Below are 22,440 nucleotides of genomic sequence, written 5' to 3' on the forward strand. Positions count from 1 at the left end.
ACAACCTCTAAGGTAGAACCTCCTTTACCAGCCAAAAAGAAAATCAACTGGCAGGCTTCACATGAGAGAGATGCTGGCCTGTGGGGATTTATAAGCCACTTCTACAGCTACATCAGAAAAAAGGTAAACAACAGCCTCAGCCACTGGAAGGAGAAGAAAGAAAGAGCTGCATGGAGATGATGTGACCCTATTAATGCCACATTATTTCTTCCGTCTTCCCAGAAAAATGCTTCAGTGGGATGAGCTGAGAGAGAGAGAGAGAGAGAGAGAGAGAGGGACGGAAAGAGAGACGTGAAAGCGATACTGTCTCCAGGCTAGTTGGGATGCAACCCAATTTCACAGCTTCACGAATGAGTGGCACAGCATATGGATGCAACCTTTGTGACAGCCTCTGTGTATCACCACATATCAGCGTTGATATTCCCAGTCAGATTCCATACTGGTCCAACATTATGTCAAACACTGGCTCCGCATGACTGCATCTTCAACACAGCACACAGGCAGAATGTTTGTTGGGGGGGTGTTAGCCTCCTAAGCTAAAGAAAACAAACCAGATCTCCCTAGACAGACTACTCTCCAACTCTTTCTTCGCCGTATGAGGTGCAGTTGCCGCAGAATAACAACATCTAGTGCTGACATTAAAGCATTATTGTGCCCTAAAATCTGAGATATAACCTGAAATCTGAGATATGACCCAGATATGTATTTCCGAAGAGGTAGGCAAGTTGCAACAGTACAGGTTAGTGGTGGTGGTGGTGGAGGGATTCCATTGCTGGATGTGACCTGGTTGGCTTAAGAAACAACATTTCTTCACAGAACCACATACTTTTCTCCATATGGTCCAACCATCTGCCTCGGTCAAAAAACAACATCTATATAAGCACTGTAAATGAATGACTCCATTATTAAGGTAATATGCACAAAAAGCATACATATTTCAAATAAACGGATAGGATGTATGTATGTGTATATATATTTTAATTATTTATAATTATTATTTATATTAATTTTGTTTTAATTATTTTTGTTTTAATTCCAATGTATTCATATTCTTAAGAATCAGAAGTTAATTTAATTAAAAGGTGTATGCCATTATATTATCCTTATATCAGTGAAATAAAATGGTCGTAACATGACAATAATTACGTTGATCGCAATTTCTATGGGACATTATATCATCCTAACAAAAGCAGTTACAGTGGCAGCCCTATTTTAGTGGAGTCTCATTTTAAAAACAACATTGCAAACAACATATTGTTTTTGGATTTACAACTTTTAAAAGTTTAAGAACGCCACTGATCAGGTCATTGTCACTCAATTACACACGCTTAGGGGAGAGTTCCTTTGCTAGTGTTTGAGGTGGAGGTTGCAGCATCAGAGAAAACAGTGTGTGTAGCACAGCAGCTCCTTGAGGTGTGGAGAGGATCGATCTCAGTTAATGTCAGATGGCACAGCACCCAGAGGCAGCTGCATGGTGCTGATGACAGTGTAAAGCTTTGCCTTTGGCGGCTACATGCTTGGTGCTGCTGAGCTGTGATTTGAAGTTCACATGCAAAGGCTGACAGACAGACAGCTCTCAGTCAGGCAGGCAGGCAGGCAGTCAGTCAATCTTTCCACAGGGATGACAATACATCTGTATGTGTTAAAAGCCTACAATACTGCCTACACTCATTTACAGAGGTCTCAATGCTCTGCAGGACTGACGGACGAAATACTGACAGAAAAATACACTATCCAACAACTGAAACCTAGGCTCACACACACACACACACACTTCCCCAAAACGTAACTGACTTTAGCAAAAATAAAAGTGAAAGACTTCAGGCTTTGGGGAATCAAAACTTTAGAGAATATTTATTCGGCCATTTTAAGAAAAAATGCCCTTGCCATCCAGAAAATTCTACACGTGTCCATCGTTTATTATTCCTGTGCTTGATGGTGTTTAAAAAAACACATTTTAACCGCACTGGACCCATTGATAACTGACTGTCCCAGCTTTAATTCCCTTAAACTGTAGCTTAATACAGATAGCTGCTAAACCCGTTGGAATATACTTCATTACAGCTGCAAAGAAAAACATTTTTGGTACATCTTTTTTTAATTACTTTGTTTCATAAAAACTATTTAAAAAACTGCTTATCATACATCGTAGAGCCCAAGATGAGACCGTCTAATGTTTTATCTAACTACTCCCTGAAAGAAATCAACTTACAATGATACAAATAGAGAAAATAACAAATCCTCACATTTGAGAAATAAATACTTGACATTTTTGCTTGATGACAGTTTTGGTCAAAATATCATAACACTATTATAGTATATTAACAGTATCGTTTTGAAAAACCAGTTGAAACTAGTTGTTGCTGTTCTAAGATAGGAGATTGAAGTAACTTAAAGTGTGTTTGAATTTCAAAACAGCCAGATTAATGACTAAACGATGTATTAGCTAACACCAATCAAATCAAATCAAGTTTTATTTATATAGCACATTTATAAACGATTTTTGGTCGAGCCAAAGTGCTGTACATAAAATAAAAATAGCCTACAGTAGAGACACTTTACAGCAAATACAATAGCACAGATTGTTCAGAATATCAGTATGAGAAAAAACGTACAAGGAAAAACTTCCGGAGAAAACCCAGTTTAAAAAGGGAAAAAATGGGAGAAACCTCAGGGAGAGCAACAGAGGAGGGATCCCTCTCCCAGGACGGACAGACGTGCAATAGATGCCGTGATTTGATTTGATTTGATAAACGATGTATTAGTTAACACCAATATCTCCTGTAAGATTGGATGTAATCCTGGAGTATTTTCTGTAATTTCCCCAGGAACACGTTTAAAATTCCATCCCAAAGTCTAAGGTCTAAAGATAAGGGATGCATATGCTGTACAGAGTATGAAGCCCATACAGGGAAATATTAGATTTGACGCAATATAAATACAATGGAGTTGACTTAAAAGTGAAATAGAGACAGACTAGTTCAAACCTGGTCAAAAGCAGGTCCTCAGGTCGGTCAGACAACCCATGTTAGCCTATTCACTCCAAAACACAGGTCAATCCTACACATTGTGTCAGCCTGAATGGTAAATTAATATGTTAACAACTCCTAGCTCCATCGGAATCACTTCTAATGGAGAGAGATAATCAGAAGTGTTTCAAAATTCAGACAAACATTCAAGTCAAACTTAGGTATTAAATGTTGAGGTGTGTGTGTGTGTGTGTGTGTGTGTGTGTGTGTGTGTGTGTGTGTGTGTGTGTGTGTGTGTGTGTGTGTGTGTGTGTGTGTGTGTGTGTGTGTGTGTGTGTGTGTGTGTGTGTGTGTGTGTGTGTGTGTGTGTGTGTGTGTGTGTGTGTGTGTGTGTGTGTGTGTGTGTGTGTGTGTGTGTGTGTGTGTGTGTGTGTGTGTGTGTGTGTGTGTGTGTGTGTGTGTGTGTGAAAAACAAAGACCTTGTGGATGAGTTACATGATTTGCAATGATAAATGGTCTCAGACATTCACGAAGACATCTAGATTGACCTATATTTTCCGTCTGAAAAATAGGCCAGAACCCAAATTAAGGGCCAGTAGGGCAACTACATGAATGTAAACACCATCATCTTCACAGTAATTGTGTGGTGTTAGGCAACATGGAAGCAGCCTTGGATGGAGAGACGTAGCCTCAGGGCATGGCTGTTGACATGTAAATAGTGGGGACAGAAGCTGAGATGACAGCACAGACAGTGGGCTTGTACTACTCGTTCTGCTTGACTTGGGTTTGGCATTGGTCACAACAATTAAGGTCTAAAGGTCTACAGTCTACATGTCAGGATACCAGTACTCATATCATGTCAATAAGTAGGTTGATTCCCTTAATTGCCGAGGATAATACATTTCTGTCTTTTTCATCATTCATCTTTTAGATCATTGTACGTCAGTCTATGGCAGCAGCCCTTAGAGACCACAACATCCTTTGTAACAATCTCTGCCTTTATCTGCTTCTTCTGTTTGTCTAAAAGTGTGGTTTTAAGAACACTGGGATATCTGTCTGCAATCTTCCCAGCAAAATGAATACTCTTCCTTTTACGGCATGAGTTGTTTTGCCAATAATACAGATAAGAAATAACTAGACATCCAAAATATGCATAGTCGGACTGAAAACACAGACAGGTAAAGGTTCCAGTAGGAAACTGCTTAAAGGTCACCTATTATGCAAAATCCACATTTTCATGTATTTTATACATAAGCATGTGTCCCCTCTGTGTAAAGAGATTCTGAAAGTTTCAGGAAAAAAGATTCACTCACTTTTTGTTCTGATCCATTTATATAAAAACCTGTCTGAAAATGAGCTGATCAGATTTTGGCCACTTTATGATGTCATAACCATTTTTTGGCTTGTGTAACCATTAGCCAATAACCAACCAAGGAACCCCCCCCCACCTTATCACCTGAATCTCCTCCGAGAGCACCATTGTGTTCTTTGTAACCAAATATCTCTCAGAGGGGCGTGGGGAGGGGCTCCTTATTTTCATCTAAAGTAACAGACAGAGAATCAGCACTTTTGAAACAGGGCTGAAACAGAGGGGATTATGGGTAATGCTACAATGATCCGTTTGGTATTTGGAGACATGTTTTGTATATATCTGAGACCTATAATATATTGATTAAAAACAGTATAATAGGGGACCTTTAATATGGGTACAAATAAATCATATTAAAAGCTTTATGATCCTCTTTTTATAATTGTGTCATTAGTCATTAGAAGTGAGTCATGCCTAAATCCTGTTAAAAAAATCCTGTCATTATAAAATATGCCCAAAATGACAGTCACCAAAGTCAGATTTTTGAGCAGAGCTTTTATTTTGTTGCTGAAATCCAATTTGCCAGACTAGGAATAGATTAACATCACTAAAGCTATACTAAAGCTACATTAAAGCAGGAGCTACACTAATCCTGTTCATTTGTGGGCTAAACTAGGCCACATTGGTATTACATGCATAAGAACCAGCCAATCATTGTCCTTTGACTGAGTACTTGTTGTCTGTGGGGGTGTGCGTGTGTATGGTTGTACATGCATGGGCCATCTGCTGAGCTGAACATATACATGTGGACTTCTATTGTCATGCTTTGATTGGATGAAGAAGAGCTTTGCTTCAAGATGACACTAGCAGTTTTTTGGAAGCTAAAATTCAGCTGGACGTTATCCTAGCCTTTGCATCGTGCTTTTTATTTTTAAACACACAAAATTCCCACAGCTCTCTGGAGCATAACTTAAGAGTGGTCACGAGGGAATAGATTCATCTGCCATCACACGAAGACGCATAGCACACAGAAACACACAGACAAAAAAACACGGCACAGACAACAATGCTGCGAGGCTCCAAGAGGGGGTGAGGTGATGAAACTCTACTGCATTCATCAAAATCATCGCCTTTTAAATCATTGATCGGGTCCTTATTTTTCCCCCTCTTTTTCGCCGTAAAAAGGGGAAGTCTAAAAATAGCCGGTGAGCGTCAGTGCCCAGAAGTCTTTCCATGTTCTCCCAGGATGGCAGCATTAGTGAATTCAGATGAACCTCCTGCAGCTCCCACAGCCTCAGTGTCTCTTTCTCATGCACTGTCACACACATCCACACAGCCGTGCACACACACACACACAGCTATACATGCACAACACACACTATTCACTTAAACATGTACCTGCTATCACACATGAAAAACAGTTTGTCCCTGGAGTTTTACCACAGCGTACGTGAGTGGGAAAGCTCATCCAGCAACCCCCTCCGTATCTCACCTCTCAGTTTATAGACTAGTGCCATCAGCATATCCACCACCCCCTTCATCCTCCCTCTCTCCCCCATTTCATCCCCAACCCGTTTAATTTTGCCCCAGTTCTTCATGCTTTGGCCAATAATACTTTGCGCTATGAAGAAACAACAGAGAAGTCCACTCACAGCTGTCCTGCTGAACGTGGATGCATGTGTATCAGTTTGCGTGCGTGTGTGCGTGCGTGTGTGCGTGCGTGCGTGCGTGCGTGCGTGTTTGCCAAAACATGAACGTAGCGAGGTTACCACCTGAAAGGTCCCAGGGACTTGTTCCCTCTCTCCATTCTCCCTGTAGGGCCCGTCTGTGAATGTAATAGGGAGGCTGTGGCTCAGTGGATAGTGTGCTGGACTTCGAATCGGGGGATAGCAGGTTCGAGTCCCACTGCAGTCAGCATGTCGTTGTGTCCCTGGGCAAGACACTTCACCTCAAATTGCTGCTGTGGGGATTGTCCACAGTACTGAATGTATGCAAGATGACGCTTTGGATAAAAGCGCCTAACAAATGACATGTAATGTAATAACAAGTGATAATCAGAAAGGGGTGCGAGATGGATTGCGCCTTGTATGTGACTGTGCAAACAACGATCACAAAGAAAAGTTGCTACGTGAGAAAACGAACATGAAGAGGCAGGACATGAGAAGTGTGATTAAAATGTGTGAGTGTATAAAAGGCAGATGTTCATGGACAGAATAAATGCAGAGGATGGCAATGGCGGCAGGTTTTGTGTCTACACAGACGGAGCCATTTCCCTCCCTGGTGTTTCATTAGCGTAAGTTTCTGCTGTTGAATTCTCCTGCATTTTCTATTCTTCTGGATTCAATTTTCCTCTGTGCCTTGGTAACAACCAACATGTCATGTGCCTGCACTGGCCTACAATGTATTCAGACAATGCCACGTTATTTATTTTTGGTTTGAGCTTTACCATTTAATCTGAACCCGAACGGGCAAGGGTGAAGACAGCTGGAACTGAATCCAGTAAGCAGCAGGCCACCACACAGCTACTGAATGGATGAGTGATTGCGAGCAGCGAGCTACAAATGACTGCGGACACGGACAAAAGAACAAGGCAGTGGGGCACTGAGAAAAGCAGTCACACCAGTAGACGGCCAACTTGTCATTAAGATAACCAACATGGATAAACAAACAAGTGTAATGGTATATTTTACTGTATTATACAGGCAAACTGGTGATGAAAAACCTAGAATTTGAAGAAATATTCCCCTTGAAACTGAATTCCCACTGCTGAATCAAACACTAGCCTTATATTGATATCTGAACATATCAATATAAAATCAGACAAATTTGAATTGTGTTATCATTGAATCCCCAGTTTTGGCTCGATTACATAGATTTCATGCAGTAATGTTATATCACCTATACATTAAATATGCTTATTGCAGTTAAAATCTAAAAAATAACATTTTATTTTTATTTCACTTGAGCCTTTATGATGCAGTTGAAACTTTTTTTAAAATGTGGTTGTGAATTTCTGTCGTATGATGAATTAAGCCCCACCCCACTTATTTACCGACACTCTTTGTGCTATGTAAAATAGGTGTTTTTCTGCTGAAAGTTAGACTGTGTGTCAGACATCAACCTATAGGCAGACAGAGGACATCAAGGGGGAGGGTATTTCTCAGAGTTCATTCACACTGTGGTTGATACCTTACCATAGCAGGGAAGTGAGGGACTTCCTCATTTCAGTTCAGAGGAAACCGATAGATCTAACTCAGATAGTATTTGATTCGGTGTAAAAGAGCCAATTTAGCAAAGTCCTGGGGGTGAGACAAAAGAGAAGGGCAGATAAACAAAGTGTGAGACCCCAGGTCCTTTCAGGAGTGTGAGTGGAGGAGTGTGGCCTCTCTAATGACCAATCAACACCCTCCTTGCTGCCATGGCATCTGTTAGTACTCCAATGGCCTCCCGTCTGAGTGTGAGCCTCCCGTGAACTCAACACGCTGCCGGAATCCAATCAGACTGCAGAACCGGCAAAGCTTGGGTCAAGGAGCACTTCTGACATTTTGCAGAATGTCAACGTTCAACCTTTTCTAAAAGTTATATTATACAGGAGTTTTGTTCCACGAATAAGAAGGGTGAAAAATGGGAAAGAGGGGAAGGCAAAGGAAAAAAAGAAGGAACATCACAGTGCTGCTTGAGGGCGCTACAGTAGGAGATTGATAACAAACTAGAGAACAGTAGGTGACACCGTGAGACCTTTCGCATCTCAGGGAAATAAATGCTCTCAGGACACAGAACAAAAGCAACTTTTCTTAGTTCTACTGAAGCTTTAAGGCTCCCGGAAATCAAGGAGAGAATTGTGTCTACTCTATAGTATTGCTTTCTGTTCCCCAAACATATGCAAGTGTACCCTCCTGCAGATTATTCTAACACTAGTAAGAAACTCTCTTGAGATACTGCAGCAAACAATAAACCTTTCACTAATTTCTTACCAAAAAAGACACATAATCTAGGATAAACTGACGGGTGCTGACATGAGATTAAAACAAGATAACAAAAACCCTGTCACTCTTCCTCTAAGGCCCCGGCCACACGAGGACGATAACGGTCCCAAGGTGGGTAGATCTGCAAACGAAACGCTCTGGGGGGGCAAACGGCTCCGTGTTTACGCCTATACGATCATTTCCTGGTAACGATGACGCAATAGCCCCGCCTCTCCCCACCTCTCCTGCTCAGAGATCAGCTGCTGGGCTCTCAGAAGAGGGGGAGGAAAAGAGAGGCTCCGTTTTTTATTATTATATAGAGTCGTTATCAATTTGTTTTAAAGCTCAATAAATAACAAAGAAGACCTTTGACCGGCACTTTTGTAATTTTGTCTGGAAGATTTAAACTTTAACGGACATGTTGACCGGAAACTCTGCCACACGGTCCCCTCGTCCCTTGGAAGAGGCGGAGAGGTGGGTGTTTGTCATCTGCTGGTGGACTACCGGAGAGATTTACAGCAGGAGCAATCGCTTGCCTCGGGGAGGGAGAAAAAGGGCCAGAGCGTCCACAGAAGGGCAACCATGGCAACCATGTGCGGAAAGTCTTCTTCGCTGCTTTTGTGGCAGGAGTACAGCGCCACTTACAGGCCCGGCATATGTACTACAGCGTCTCCAGCGCTTTCGAGCGGTCTCGTGTGAACGGACACGTTTCTGGTGCCTATTGCGTGTGGGCGGAAGACTTTTTTGATATCGATTTCGGTCCGTTTGCGTTATCGTCCTTGTGTGGCTCCAGCCTAAGGCTAGAGGAAGTCATGTGATGTAGATTGTAAAGTATGATGCTAGTCTGTAGTGAGGCATGGAAAAAGCATTCACAATCCTTTAGATCGCTTGTGGCTCTCTCTTCATCTGACAAGCAATTTTGAACTGAGGGAGCAATGAAGAAAAAAGATACTTAAGTGTACACAGAAACACCATGTAAGGCAAATGACAGAAACAAGATTTTAAACCCAAGACTGTCGTCCTGTATGCATCAGCTCTGGACAAACTGCTCTTAATTAAGTATTTTTTTTAACAGTAAATCGTTCCCCCCTAATTGCAGCATGAATGTTGCAGTAAAATTGATACACCAGTCTATTAAGTTTATTGCTTTGTTACTTGGAACAATCTGGCTGGAGGGAGCGGGCGAGGACAGGTAGCATCTGTCCCCACCTACTGCCTTGGCAGCATTAGCGTCATCTGCTAGCTTTGGCAGCATCTTGGAAGCACATCAATATGGCTTTATGTAGCCAGGGCCGCTAGTAGCTAGCATGCCAGTCACGCTCTCAGGCAACGCTCGCTCACAGCCCGAACATCCACAGAGCACTGAGCCAACAGAGCTAAGCGGAACTGAGCTCGGGCTGAACAGGGAGGCCAGGTCTCCATGGACCTGCATGAGGAAAAAGGGCCAGTGTCTGTCATCTATCGACACATCCATGGTTAGAAGAGTGGGGCCAAGTCCAGATATAAACACTGCCACCATTGTAGCTGGGAGCATTATTTTCCTGTCTTTTTTCCCCAGCAACACTGCTGATGCTCACGTCAAATCTTAATAACTAATGTGCAATAAATAATATCTGTGAGGTGATGGACTGTTCTGTTCTTACCTGCGCTACTGATGCTATTTTGCTACCACAAGTATTGCCAAAAGACAGGAATCTATCCACTGGAGAAAAAAGTGGGACTTTGTCCAACGGGAACAGTCTCAGAACACTGGAAGAGTTTATTATACAAAATGACATGTTTTAAAACTGACAAATAGTATTCTCCTTGACCACAGTTAGACAAAAACTGGATCTGGATGTCAGTTAGGGCTAAAAGGTCTCTCATCAAAAGCAGCAAAGTCCATGCTATTCAGAGTAGCTGAATAGCCCTGTTGGCTAAACATCAGAGATCTTCAGAGGTCTTATGAGGCTTTGCTTACAGCAGTGTACTTAACTGTCAAATCTGTCAAATGTGATCACTTTACAAAGAAGTACAAAGATAGACAAAGTTTATTTTAGTAGATTTTTTTTGTTGGATTGGATCATTGCCTGGTTTTTATTACTCGAAATATTTAAGACAAAATAAGCTGAATTGGCAACTGCCCCTTTGGACTATCTTTAGCAATGCTTGTCAAGGGATACATATTTAAAACAGCTTCCTGAAAGGTGTCCTGTTGAGTTCTCTGGTAAACTATGCATGTGCACATTCAATACTACTCACTATAACTGACAAAAATGTGAGAAAGGGAAGTAAAGTAAAAGGCATTCACAATCAAGGGATGGATATATCATTATTTGTCAGAATCAGATTATTTATATCATATATATTATTTATAGTAGATTATAAACAATTCTTCTCGTTTTTTATTCACTAAGGATTGTGAGCTGGCACATCCTGTTTGCGCCACCCAGTTGATTTACACAGACGCCTATAGGACGTGGGCAGTGCTTCAAAACTGACACTCACTCTGTGGCTTGATATTCAGCAAAAAGTCACACAATATGTAAACAATTACACATAATTCTGCACAATTTGTGTGTTGTACTGCAGGATTACAAATTGTGATTACTCACCCAAATGTAAACTTTTTATGAGTGATCTTTTCTTAGACCATTGGTTTAATAAGGTCACTGAAAAACAACCCTTGAAAAAAAAAATCGTATTGCAGGCCTGTGTGCAAACATGTGGGCGTTGTCTGCACACATATCGCTGACTGCTTAAGATGTGAAACCACTTAACACAGGAAGTTATAGGAAAGGTGAACTGGCCATCTAGAAAAAGCAAAGCTATATTTACTGACTACATTACAGGTGTCTCAGTTTGCACTTTGTTTGTGATTACAACAAAGGGGAGTACAGTACACTCTACACTAGTTTGGAATCATGCCATGCTGTCACACATGCATTGTAGTTTCAGACCTGCAGGACCAGGATGTGGTGGAAAAACAATGTTGCCGCATCAGCAAAACTCTACCAACACCAGACCAAGGTTTCAAGAGGAAAGCCTTTCAGTCACTTTACAGCACGATGCTTCAAACTGGATCGATGATAGAGTAAAACACAAAAACAGGGATGCAGCCAAAATCAATCTAAAATTAAGCTTGTATTCCCTTAACTGTGAGGAAGTGTTTTGAGAAATATGAGCAAGCTGAAACCTTCTAACATTCCTCGAAACCATGTTGCTATGACAATTTAATTATAGTCTATCATGGTTGCAATGTTGTTTGTTTGCCTCTGTGAGTTAGTGGTAAGATAATGTGTGAATATGAAGTGGTGCTTTTTGGCAAAGGACTCAAAGTTTGGCTGGAGGAGAAACAGCTCTAGTTAGCGGTGAGTGACTGTGGAGGTTTCATATCTGGCCAAAGTTGTTCTGTTATGACTCATAGCATTAACCCTTTCAGCTCATATTAAAAGTAAGCAACAGAGAATTGAGACAAATGCATGCGTTACCAAATGTAAACTGCAATGCCTAAATCATGAATAATACATCTATAAAATCCGCTCCATTTAGGCCTAGCACAATGACAGCACAGTTTTAGCGTTCAAGAAGCGTTTCATTAGATACAGATGGCAGCTAAAGCCAAGTTAAAGAACGGGAAATTCATCAGATTCAGGGAGAAGTGACTCATTCCTTAAATGGTTATCCGAAACTTCTCCTGTAAAAAAACAATCCACCACAACCCTAAGCCTCGCCTGTCAGACTGTCCACATCTACAACAAAACAATGCCGTCTTACATCCAATCAGGACAGAGACGGCACTTCAGTCATGACTGAGCAGAACTCGTATGTTCAATCTGACCTGAGGAGTGTGCAAACATGGCTCTGTAGCTGTGCCCCAGGGAGCAGGAGTCCGGATATGAGTCTAACCCCGGATCATACATGGGGGAAGTCCGTTATTACAGTGCAGGCCGGTGGTTTATGAGTTGGTTTAAAATCCAATATCAGATGTACATCCAAGGACAACTTTCAGTATACTCTGGTCAGCTCAGCAGCTGAACAAGTGAACCATCCACATAACACCTCTTTAACGTCAAAACTGAGTGGGCAAAATAAGACGGCTGGTGTAATATGCAGTGAAAATGTTTTTACATGATATTTGACTTATAGGCGAAACTTGATATTGATGTGAAATATAGGTTACTTTCTTTCCTATATTAATAAAAGGCAGAATATGGTGTTGTTATTCATTGGCCACAGTCATTTCCGAGACTAGTCTGAGCACTTTTTGTGAGGGCCTCCATTGCAGGAATGTTTGACCACTGTAAACAGCAGAACGGTTGATGTAGCTTGCTGACCCAAGCGTGATCTTTCTAAAACAATCTGTGTGGAGTCACGGTTACAAGAGAAATGCCTGCACTGGTTAAATTGTGGTCATGCTCAATAACAGAATAGAGCAGACTGGAAATGATGTGAAATAAATGACAAATGCAAAACACTAATAGAGATCTCAAAGCAGCTTACATCTCTTTAACAGCTGAACTCATCGTCAACCTTCTTTAGTCCTTAGGATCTTGACAGTTAAATCTGGAGCACACATAATAACACCCCAGACATAATGATGGCCCTCATTGTGCAGGAAAGACCGGACTCAGTCATGTAGGACAGTTCTGTGACGCTCATGGCCTTTCTTAAAACACTTTAAAAAACACCTCTGTACAGCCTTACAATTACTGTAAAACAAACAGTAATTTTCCCGCCCCATGGCTTACAAAAGGATACAACTTGAGGCAAAAAAGCAAAGACATCTTTATCAGGATACATATTAGCCACAACCAACAACTGCTTAGTATACAAACACTTTTTTTACTAGGGAAATTTATTAGTAAGGAATTTGAGGAAAATGTCCATCAAAATTGACCAGAGGTCAAGGGGACAATTCCAACTTTTTAGGGTCTGGAAACAAAGGCTTTTTGGCATTCTTGCTTGATAAATGAATGGCCAAGTGTAAAAATAGCTAAAGATTAGTTTTACCAACACGTAAATTCAGTCTGATAGATGTTACACAATAATTATATTCTACTCTATTTCTTGCTGTCAATTACCCATTTTAATAAAGTCACCTTTGTTCTAAGAATGTCAGAAATGCTGATGACACTTTAATAAAGCCAAAGGCAATGTCTTAATCCATCTTTTTCTTCTTTCTTGTCTGATTGTAATTGTATGTATTTTAAAATGTGGAATCAGTGAATGATGGGCATGTTTGGCTTATACAACGACTTTGATGATTTATAATTCATGTAAATATTTGTAACTGAACATAATCAATGAGTCGGTCAACTTGACCATCATTTATTATGCAAGTTATTAAAGGGTTCAGAAACGTTTTCCTCTCACCTGTCTGTACCAAGCAGCTGGCAGACTGACAGTACATTATTAACGAAAATATTTACATCATCACCTACCTTCATTTTCAGATGTTGGACATGCCACCTGCACAACCAGATCAAATGTTCTCTCTGGATTCTCCCTGCAAACAACAAAACACTGTTTACTCAGGGGAGATAAGTGGCAGCTGTTCACACACAACCATGGGCAACAAGTGTGTGTTCAGCATTAGCACACGTAGCAACTGTGTTGAATTCCCTTGCATGTGCATTACATCAATGAAGTGCACATGCCCTACTTTACGTGACTCACACTGTCAATAGCGGACAACATCAATACGAGCATGTTAGCTAAAGCTGGTGGGGCTTTATGTAAGAATGAGGAGTTATCTTATTGGACAACGTGCAATATTTGGACAAACTTTGGTCGCAGGACACTGTCGCTGGGTGTCCTGTCCACATGTAATACCCTATGTACGGCTGTGTGCTCGGTTAGCGGAGCGGCTAATTGGTGGTCAGCTAACGGACAGAGCAACAGAATGACCCAAATGCTAGAGCCAGCTGGCTGTTAAATCCACGGCTGGAGGGGGCTCGAATTACGGCCAACATTCCTCCGTATGTCACACTCAGCTGCGAGTTAACGCTGCGAGCCGGGGACCACATATTAGCCGTTAGCTCGAGAGCTCTATATCAATGAGCGACAGCAAAGGGGGGATTAAAAAACACAAATCTCAGTGGTCTTACTTTATTCTGCTGTCCATGGTTTAGCTACAACATCGCGACAACTCCGTGCTGTTGGCGGCTCTGCTGTGGCTGTGCCTGGCTGTCCGCGAGGATCTCCAGCTCGACCTTCCTCAGTCCCACCCGTCACTTCTTCTGCCTTATCTGACACCTCTCGAAAGTTGCCGCGACCGCATGCTTGGAGGTGGGACAGTGTGGGAGTTTGTGCCGTCCCTCTGCCGTTAGATGTAGCCTGAATCCACAGTTCAGCACCACGGCGGATATTTCCCACAACAAACACCACTCCAGGAAGTGCTGTCAAAGATTTGGTGACGTCAGCGCGTCAGATGAGCACCTTGCTGCTTCTGCCTGCAAGCATCTCTGCTCCACTTGAAATGAGTAACCAGCAGGATACACACAGCAGACCACAGCCGCGTGATTCATGCTTAAAAAAAAAATTGTTTCCCTACGAGACTGTATTATTCGTTCAGTAATTGTGGCATCGGTAGCCTTTAGCAGTTGCTACAAAAGTGGGGTCCTCGGACCATCAGGGGTCCTTGTGAGGGCTTCCAAAGTATTAAAATATGTTTTGGCCACATAAGGGCTGACTAACAACCTACAAAGACAACATTGCTCTAAATATATTTTAAGTTATTATGTTTAACATCATAGCAAACAGTTGCCTATACATTTCGATATACCAAGTAATATTTGTATTAATTTTCATTCAGTATTTCCATTATGGATTAGTCTACAAGTTATTTTCTGGATTAATAGTTTGCTTTATAAATGTCAGAAAGTATTTAACCCTTGTGTGGTGTTCGGGTCAAATTGACCCGATTTCCATTTTCAATGAATAAAAAAATATATAAGGATATTTTCGTTCAACCTGAAACTCAATGGCCGGGGCTTAGTTATTGTGAAGGATATGTGGAATTGTTTTAATTTGTTTCCACTTATGAAAAAATGCCCATCCGCATGTATGTCCTTCATAAGAGGTTCGGGTCAATCTGACCCGGATACAATACCAGGACAGACAGACAGAGAAAAACACACAGAAACACACAAACTAAAGACACACACACACACACACACACACACACACACACACACACACACACACACACATATACATACATACATACATACATACATACATACATACATACATACATACACACACACACATACACACACAATCGTATGCATAGAGAAGCTGTTTGATCCTGCTTTCCCTTGATCTTTACCCTTTGTAGTGTGTACACAAAACTATCCTAGAACATTATAAACATTTTAGATCTTCCAGAAATGTATAAACATTTTAAATGTTCTCGCACCTCACATTACAGTGTAGTGCAGAACTACAATTAACTACTTTCTATCCCAGAACTAAACATGGTAAAGCAGCGTTCAGTTATTATGCTCCAAATATCTGGAACAAACTCCCAGAAACCTGCAGGTCCGCTGCAACTCTTACTACTTTTAAATCCAGGCTGAAGACTTTTTTTTTGTCGCTGCTTTTAATTGAATTATTCATATCTTAAACTGCACTGTAACTTTTATCCATGTATTTTTTCTTTTAATGTTTATTTTATTAGCTTTTCTTTTGTAATGCTTAATGTCTTTCATTTTTTGTAAAGCACTTGCCTTGCCTTGCCTTGCCTTGCCTTGCCAACAAAATGGCCAAAACATATTCTGCTCAGAGAGCCTTGGAGCTAATAATGAATGAGAGTGAGTGGAATGCATTAGAACAGGGGTCGGCAACAGGCGGACCGCGGTCCGGATCCGGACCCAGACGCCGACCTATACGGACCCGGAGCTATAATCAATACATTAATACGGGATTTTTCGGCGCCTCCCGCTTTTTTAACGCTGATTTGGGTGACTTGTGTAATTCGTGGAGAACCGAAGAGTTTTCGTTTTGGGGGTGGGGGGGGAGGGAGTCAGTCCGACAGACGGACAACTTCTCACTTCAAAAAAGAAGAAGAAATCTAGACCGCAAAAATAATTAAACAAGCCAGGACAGGTTCATAAACACAACACGAGCGTAACGTGTCTTCACGTGGTATATGTCTCGTCTGAAAGGAGTGCTGAGCACCGGAACGCCGCTCCAGCCCTTAAAATATTGCAATACCCATAAGGAGCCGTACACATGCCGCAGTGTTTGCATGGCTGTGTCTTTAGTTGTAAGCACAGTGGCGATCTGTTGTTATTAGCATCTGGTTAGCTAGCTATGCTAACGAATTTAAAGAGCTTTTCTACAACCAGGTGGAAGAGAGCTATCTCCTGAGAGGCTCAAATAACCTCAGCTCAGTGAGGTTAAGGCACACCTTGATATGATCATTATAGTTATTAATGAGACTAAATGAAAAACAGGTATAAAATACTATATGACAGCAACAAAAAAGTTGTTAAAAATAACAAGAATAGAGTTTAAAAGGGGAGTGATTTGTAAAATATCCAAAAAGGAAAATATGCTACAGTTCTGTTTCATATGGGTGTTGAGAGATGTATCCATAGATCTCTTAATGTTGCTCTCAAAGTGCACCACATTGATGCATTTAACTTCAATATTTAAACATTACACATATCCACAGTATTTAAGTAATGTTAATTGACAATAAATATTGTTGTTTTTGAATTGTACTTTCTTTATTTGATTGGCAGTCAGTTGTTGATTACATGCAGACGTTGATAAAGCTACAGGTCACTTCAATATATATCACACTAATTCATGAAGCAAGTTAGACATTTTGATGTTCCGGACCTTTGCATGGGGAGATTTTCTCTAACTGGACCTCGTTGAATTTTAGTTGAAGACCCCTGCATTAGAAGAACAGGTGAAGTGGAACAGGAAGACATTTCTGAAGATGAGGATAATGTGGAGGTAAACTCAGAATTTGACAGCAAATTGGAAGATGAACTTGACTCAGAGCCAGCTGCTGGAAGAACCCCACAGCCAGCCGCAAGAAGACCCCCACAGTCAGCTTCTGGAAGACCCTCACAGCTGGCTGTGGACCCTCAAAGGACTCAAAGGCAGACTACTTGCAGCAACTGCAACAAGTACATCTGTGATATATACACGAAGAAGTTCTGTACATCATGTGTTTCCTAAACGGACTTGCCCATTGACTCACATGATGTTCTGCAGCGTCACTTCATCAATATATTTTTCGGATATACTGTATTTTATGAAAAGTGACTGTTAATTGTTTTTATTTGCTTTGTGTTTATATCTGTTCTATGTAATTTATATGGATGTTTCATTCTCTCTATATTTCACAGCCAAATACTTTTGGATGTGTGGTTCTTGTGTTCCAATTGCTGCTAGATTGCTTTATTTCCTTCAGGGCTTTGATTATTATATGACAGATTAAAAATAATAAACATTAATGAAAAAATGTTTCATTTACATTTGTCCTAGAAAAGCATGAGCAAAATGTAAACCTAGTTTTTATTACAGTGTATTTTTTTTAACATAAATTACATTTTTATCACAAAAAACAATGGACACTTCCATTGTTAAATTTGATCTAGCAAAGAGTATTTTCAAAAACTAATCATATATTTCATTTATATCGTTGGGGAATGAGTTAAAGACAATATATATAAGGAATTGTGCATGTTGAATTTAGTTCTGTATTTTTTTTTAAACCCTGAAATATGTCCCGGGTCAATTTGACCCGAACATTACCAAAGGGTGCGAAATGTGAACATAACACAAGGGTTAACAAAAAATGTCCACCCCAATTTTAAATCCATGGTGATGTGTTCAATCATTGCATCATTACTATAACACTCAATGTGTTGTTGATCTTCACCATGTAATAGGGAATGATATGGTTGCTTAGCTGGTAAAATTACGATTTTATATGAAATTAAAACAATAATGCATACATTTATTTACCAGTTGATAGCTAGGCAACGCAATTTGTTTGTTTAACATGATGAGTGAGCAATGTCCACAACTTGGGTAACTTCATTTAAAAGAAGCATAGAGCTTCTGAAAACCAGCTTTTGCCTTCATATTTCTTAACCAGCATTAAGTTGCATTTGAACATGCCTGAAGCTTTGAAAAACAGGCTTATGACTAAATGGCTGTCAGCCATGGTGGGAAAGTGAAACAGTAGTGCTTGCCTCTATACAGAAGTGCCTTAGAGCAAGGCTTTTAACCCCCAAATGCTCCAATGCACACAGACTGTGGGGGGCAGTTGAAGTTGAAGAAGACTGGCATGATCACTTGACTTTATCCTGCATAATAACAGTGTGCCATGTGTAAATGCTACTTACAGTAACCATGTTAGACGCCAGTAGTCCGTGCATGAAATAAATACTGAAGTCGCAATACATAATTCAGTTACATAAGCTTTTGAAAATTCTCTGTGTCAGGCACACAAACCATGAACTGTTTGGAATCAGTGTTACGTCCCAGCGACATAAAACCAGTTGTACTTAGTATAAATAAAGTTGTCGAAATTAAAACTCTAATTAAATGGCATACGAGCCTGTATGACTATTAAAATCTGCTTCAGGACTGCACATTAAACGCGTTGTTCATGAATAAGCTGAGTCACTGGCCCAAGGGGAAATCCATCCTAAATTGATAGAATTTATTTAATTGTGCACTACTCATTGATTTAATTTAGTAATTTAAATGAGACAACCCCTTTCCGATTCATAACTGTGAAACTTTATAATATTAAAATCATTAATGATGGCATTATTTAGGTAAAATATAGTCTATGATCTCTGAGATCATATGAGTCTAAAGAGTCAGTAACAAATTAATTATTGGTTTACCAGCACCCTAAAGTGGCACCTGATGACATGATCAATTAGCATTGAAAATCTTTTAATTTACTTTTTAAGGGTGGACTTTCCTTTTATTGTTTGCATGTTTATGCAATATTTGTCCCATGGTCAATTGAAACCAATGGCTTAGATGTACATCTCTCTCCTCTCCAGAGAGTCTGCCTGGATCCCAGCCAGATTTCTTCAGGCTGACTGGAAGGTAATTAAGTGGCAGCAGGCTGGGGCATGCTGTTTCAGGCATCCATATGAAATGATAATGGCTGCTGCCTCAACAAAAAAGAAAACACAATATGACACACATAAACACAAACAGAAACATAGATAAAGCTCTTAAGAGTCTTGGACATTTTGAACCAGTGAGATATCACATTTCAGAGAACTGTAAACAGTTATCTTAAACTCAAATAGAAAAAAAGGACAATATGATGTTCCATTGTTTTAAATCCCTTGAAATATGTTTCTGATCTGCTTCAAACATTTGACCTAGCTGAGGTGCACATGATTAAACTCAATCGAAATATCATCACAAGTAATTATAGAAAGAGGGCTCACTGTTTTGTTTTAAGTTCATTAAAATGCAGCCTTAAAGCCAACAGAAGAGCAACTGCAACATCTTGCACTGTTTCCCAACATTCAGTGCAAAGTGTAACTTGTAAAGCATATGCATTATCTTACATTTCAGCTTGTTTTACTAAAGAAAGAAAATAATCTTGTTTTATTCATCTAGCGTTTTTTAATGTTCCTCATCATAAGCATGAACATGTATATTATCATTGATGAGTAATTTGTCTTAGGGTGCATTGACCCCACAGTGTCAGTCAAAAGACACTTGTCAGGTTTCATTACCCAGAGTTCATTTGTAGACATATCAGAGGTGGCTTACAGCGGTGGATAACCTTGAGAGGACTCATTAATGTCCACTCATCAACCTTGCAGTGCTTTGTCCAAGTCACTATATAACTATATTATGGGAAGGTGTCTTTGTTTGCATTGCTCCCAAGGAGGGCAAAGCTTGGAATTTAGGGATAGAGTATAGGCTTACAATTTAAATTATACAATAACAGGAGGTTTAAAATGGCATATATATCATAGAGGTGTATAGGGTAGAATACAGCAGAAAAAAGATAATAGCACTTTTAATTACAGAGGATTTTTGCTACGTTTAGCTAAGTAAAATATCAAAGTGCTTTTTGGGAGTGAATGAGATGTGTTTTTAAAACATTTAGGAAAATTACCTTTTCACTTGTGTAATGGGTGCTAATTATTTTTAGAAGAGAATAGTGCACCAATGCTTTAAGATTCGTGTCTGTATTTGGTCATTGTTAAATCACTATATTTCATTCTATATGTAGTCGCATAACTACATGTAGTAATGCGGTGATGATTCACAAAACTATTATATTTGTCAGTCATTATTTGGTGTTTTATGTAGGCTATGTTGTTTTAGGTTACATATCCTCCCACGGGGCGCGTGCGGCTGCAGTGAAGCAGCAGAGATGGCGCTGTGAGAGCCAGTGGATCAGTGGCATGGTCACATGTCATGTGACCAGGCAAAGCAGGAAGTACGTAGAGGGAAAACGGAAAACCGGTGTGTGGAGGACGCAAAAGTAAACATGTAACATCTTTCAAACATGTGATATAATCAGTCGTTTCTGTGTTTGATTATATGGGCGGTTTTCCTGGATATCTATTTGCACTCAAGTGCAAGGTGATTAGTTTAGAGTAGTTTAACCTTTACCCGGTTCCAGTAGGTAGTATTTTTATTTTTTACATTTCATGTTTCACCAACATTACCGCCGGTGTAAAGCTTTTGTCTGCCAATTGATTATCCTCCATGTGCCGTTTAATAAACGACTTTTAACAATGTCAATACCGAACCTATCTGAAGAAAGCTCGAAGCGACTGAAAGGCAGAGCCAGGGTACAGTCCAATGCAGACAGGAGAGGAGCAGACCCCAGTGAGGGGCTGACAACATGCAGCATTGTACACGAGCACCCTGCAAGAAAGTTCACAGAGGGAGAGATGGACATCCACAGAGCCCACAGAGAGGCATGTGAGGTGAGACTATCACTCTCCCACCCACTGCTCCCATGTTGATGTCAATCTGATCACATGATTAATTACAACAGTGTGTGATATGTTATTTGCAGCATCAAAATAAACCTAACGTGCCAAAAGTACTTATTATGCAAATGTGCCCATTTCAGAATAATATATCATGTTTTGATTATAATTATTCTTGCATTAAAGTGTTATCAAAGCTGGTAAAGGTGCAGCTAGCCTAGTTGTAATGACTTTGTATACTGCAGGGTAGCTTCTGAATGTTATTCCAGGTCAAAATCTTCAAAGTAGAGGAGTAAAAGTACAATATTTACCTCTGAATTGTAGTGGAGTGGAGTAGAAAGTAGCATAACATGGGAATACTTGTTATTACTTACTTGAGTACATGTAATTATTTACTTCCCCACCTCTGGTTATTTGTTGGTTTTAATTATCTACTGAGTTAATTAACTTCAGTTGTGGCATCTGTAAGATGATTTTTATTTAAAGTAGCAAAGCCACAATGTAACGATACTTTGAGTACAATACTCTCATTCAGAACATTGCTTTTTGTACAGTATTCAAATGCTGGTCAATTATCTTTCAATGTAGGATCTGAAAATGCAAAGCATGTTGCTGTCTTTGAACAATACATAATATCAATTGCTGAATTGTAGCCAACTAGAAGTATTATAATCATGATGGTATCACAAACCTACTTAAGTTGTTCTCAACTGTTTGCATTAGAGTCTAGCTGTACACAATTACACCATGTCAACAACAAAACATGTATGCATTCTGTCACTATTGTAGTGCTACACTGAAAATATCAAACAGGTATTTTAACTTCACATGCTTCATCTGTTTACCAAAACAAATGTAATATATGCAAGCTCAGTAGCAATTCTTTTTTGAGCTATACTCAATATTGTGTCTACTTATTTAAAAATGTTGCCTGTTAAGCATTATGAATAATGAGAATCTTGTAGAGAAGACTGACTACCTTGAGGTGATTGAATGTTTTTTTTAAAAGCCCACCATGGTACATTTTCATTTCTACTAAGTGATATGCTCCTTCAAATAACAAACCAAATGTGAATTTCACAATAATTCAAATACTATTAGTACAAACAGTACTGTATAAAATAGGATTATTGTTTATCAAAACTGTCCTGTACCTGTAGAGCCATTGTTCACTTTTTCTTCTAGAAACCCCCCAATGTGTCCTTGGTATAATTACATTTTACTGTCATTTGCCATTTTAAATTTGATACAAGGTT

At 40.0% G+C, this 22,440-nt stretch overlaps 1 protein-coding gene and 1 long non-coding RNA gene across 6 annotated transcripts in view; one reads left to right on the forward strand and one right to left on the reverse strand.

The window, feature by feature from the left end:
• dennd1b (DENN/MADD domain containing 1B) overlaps positions 1-14,648 on the reverse strand; it is a 108,280-nt gene extending 93,632 nt beyond the window's left edge. The window contains exons 1-2 of one of the 5 annotated variants that reach the window (XM_034080781.2): positions 14,333-14,647; positions 13,667-13,731 (exon numbers count right to left, since the gene is read on the reverse strand). In XM_034080781.2, the coding sequence (XP_033936672.1) occupies positions 13,667-13,731; positions 14,333-14,349 (82 nt within the window). In that variant the 5' untranslated portion in view covers positions 14,350-14,647. Of the gene's footprint in view, positions 1-13,666; positions 13,732-14,332 lie in introns of all 5 variants that reach the window. The other 4 variants (XM_034080777.2, XM_034080780.1, XM_034080779.2 and 1 more) reach the window with 4 other exon arrangements.
• A 6,044-nt stretch (positions 14,649-20,692) lies between these two features.
• Positions 20,693-21,178, forward strand: LOC117445753 (uncharacterized). Its single transcript, XR_011643148.1, has 2 exons — positions 20,693-20,867; positions 21,009-21,178. It is a non-coding gene; the product is annotated as an uncharacterized lncRNA (long non-coding RNA).
• The last annotated feature ends 1,262 nt before the right edge of the window (positions 21,179-22,440 follow it).

The sequence above is a fragment of the Pseudochaenichthys georgianus genome, chromosome 4 (genome assembly GCF_902827115.2).
Source record: "Pseudochaenichthys georgianus chromosome 4, fPseGeo1.2, whole genome shotgun sequence".
In the NCBI taxonomy this organism is placed as follows: domain Eukaryota; kingdom Metazoa; phylum Chordata; class Actinopteri; order Perciformes; family Channichthyidae; genus Pseudochaenichthys; species Pseudochaenichthys georgianus.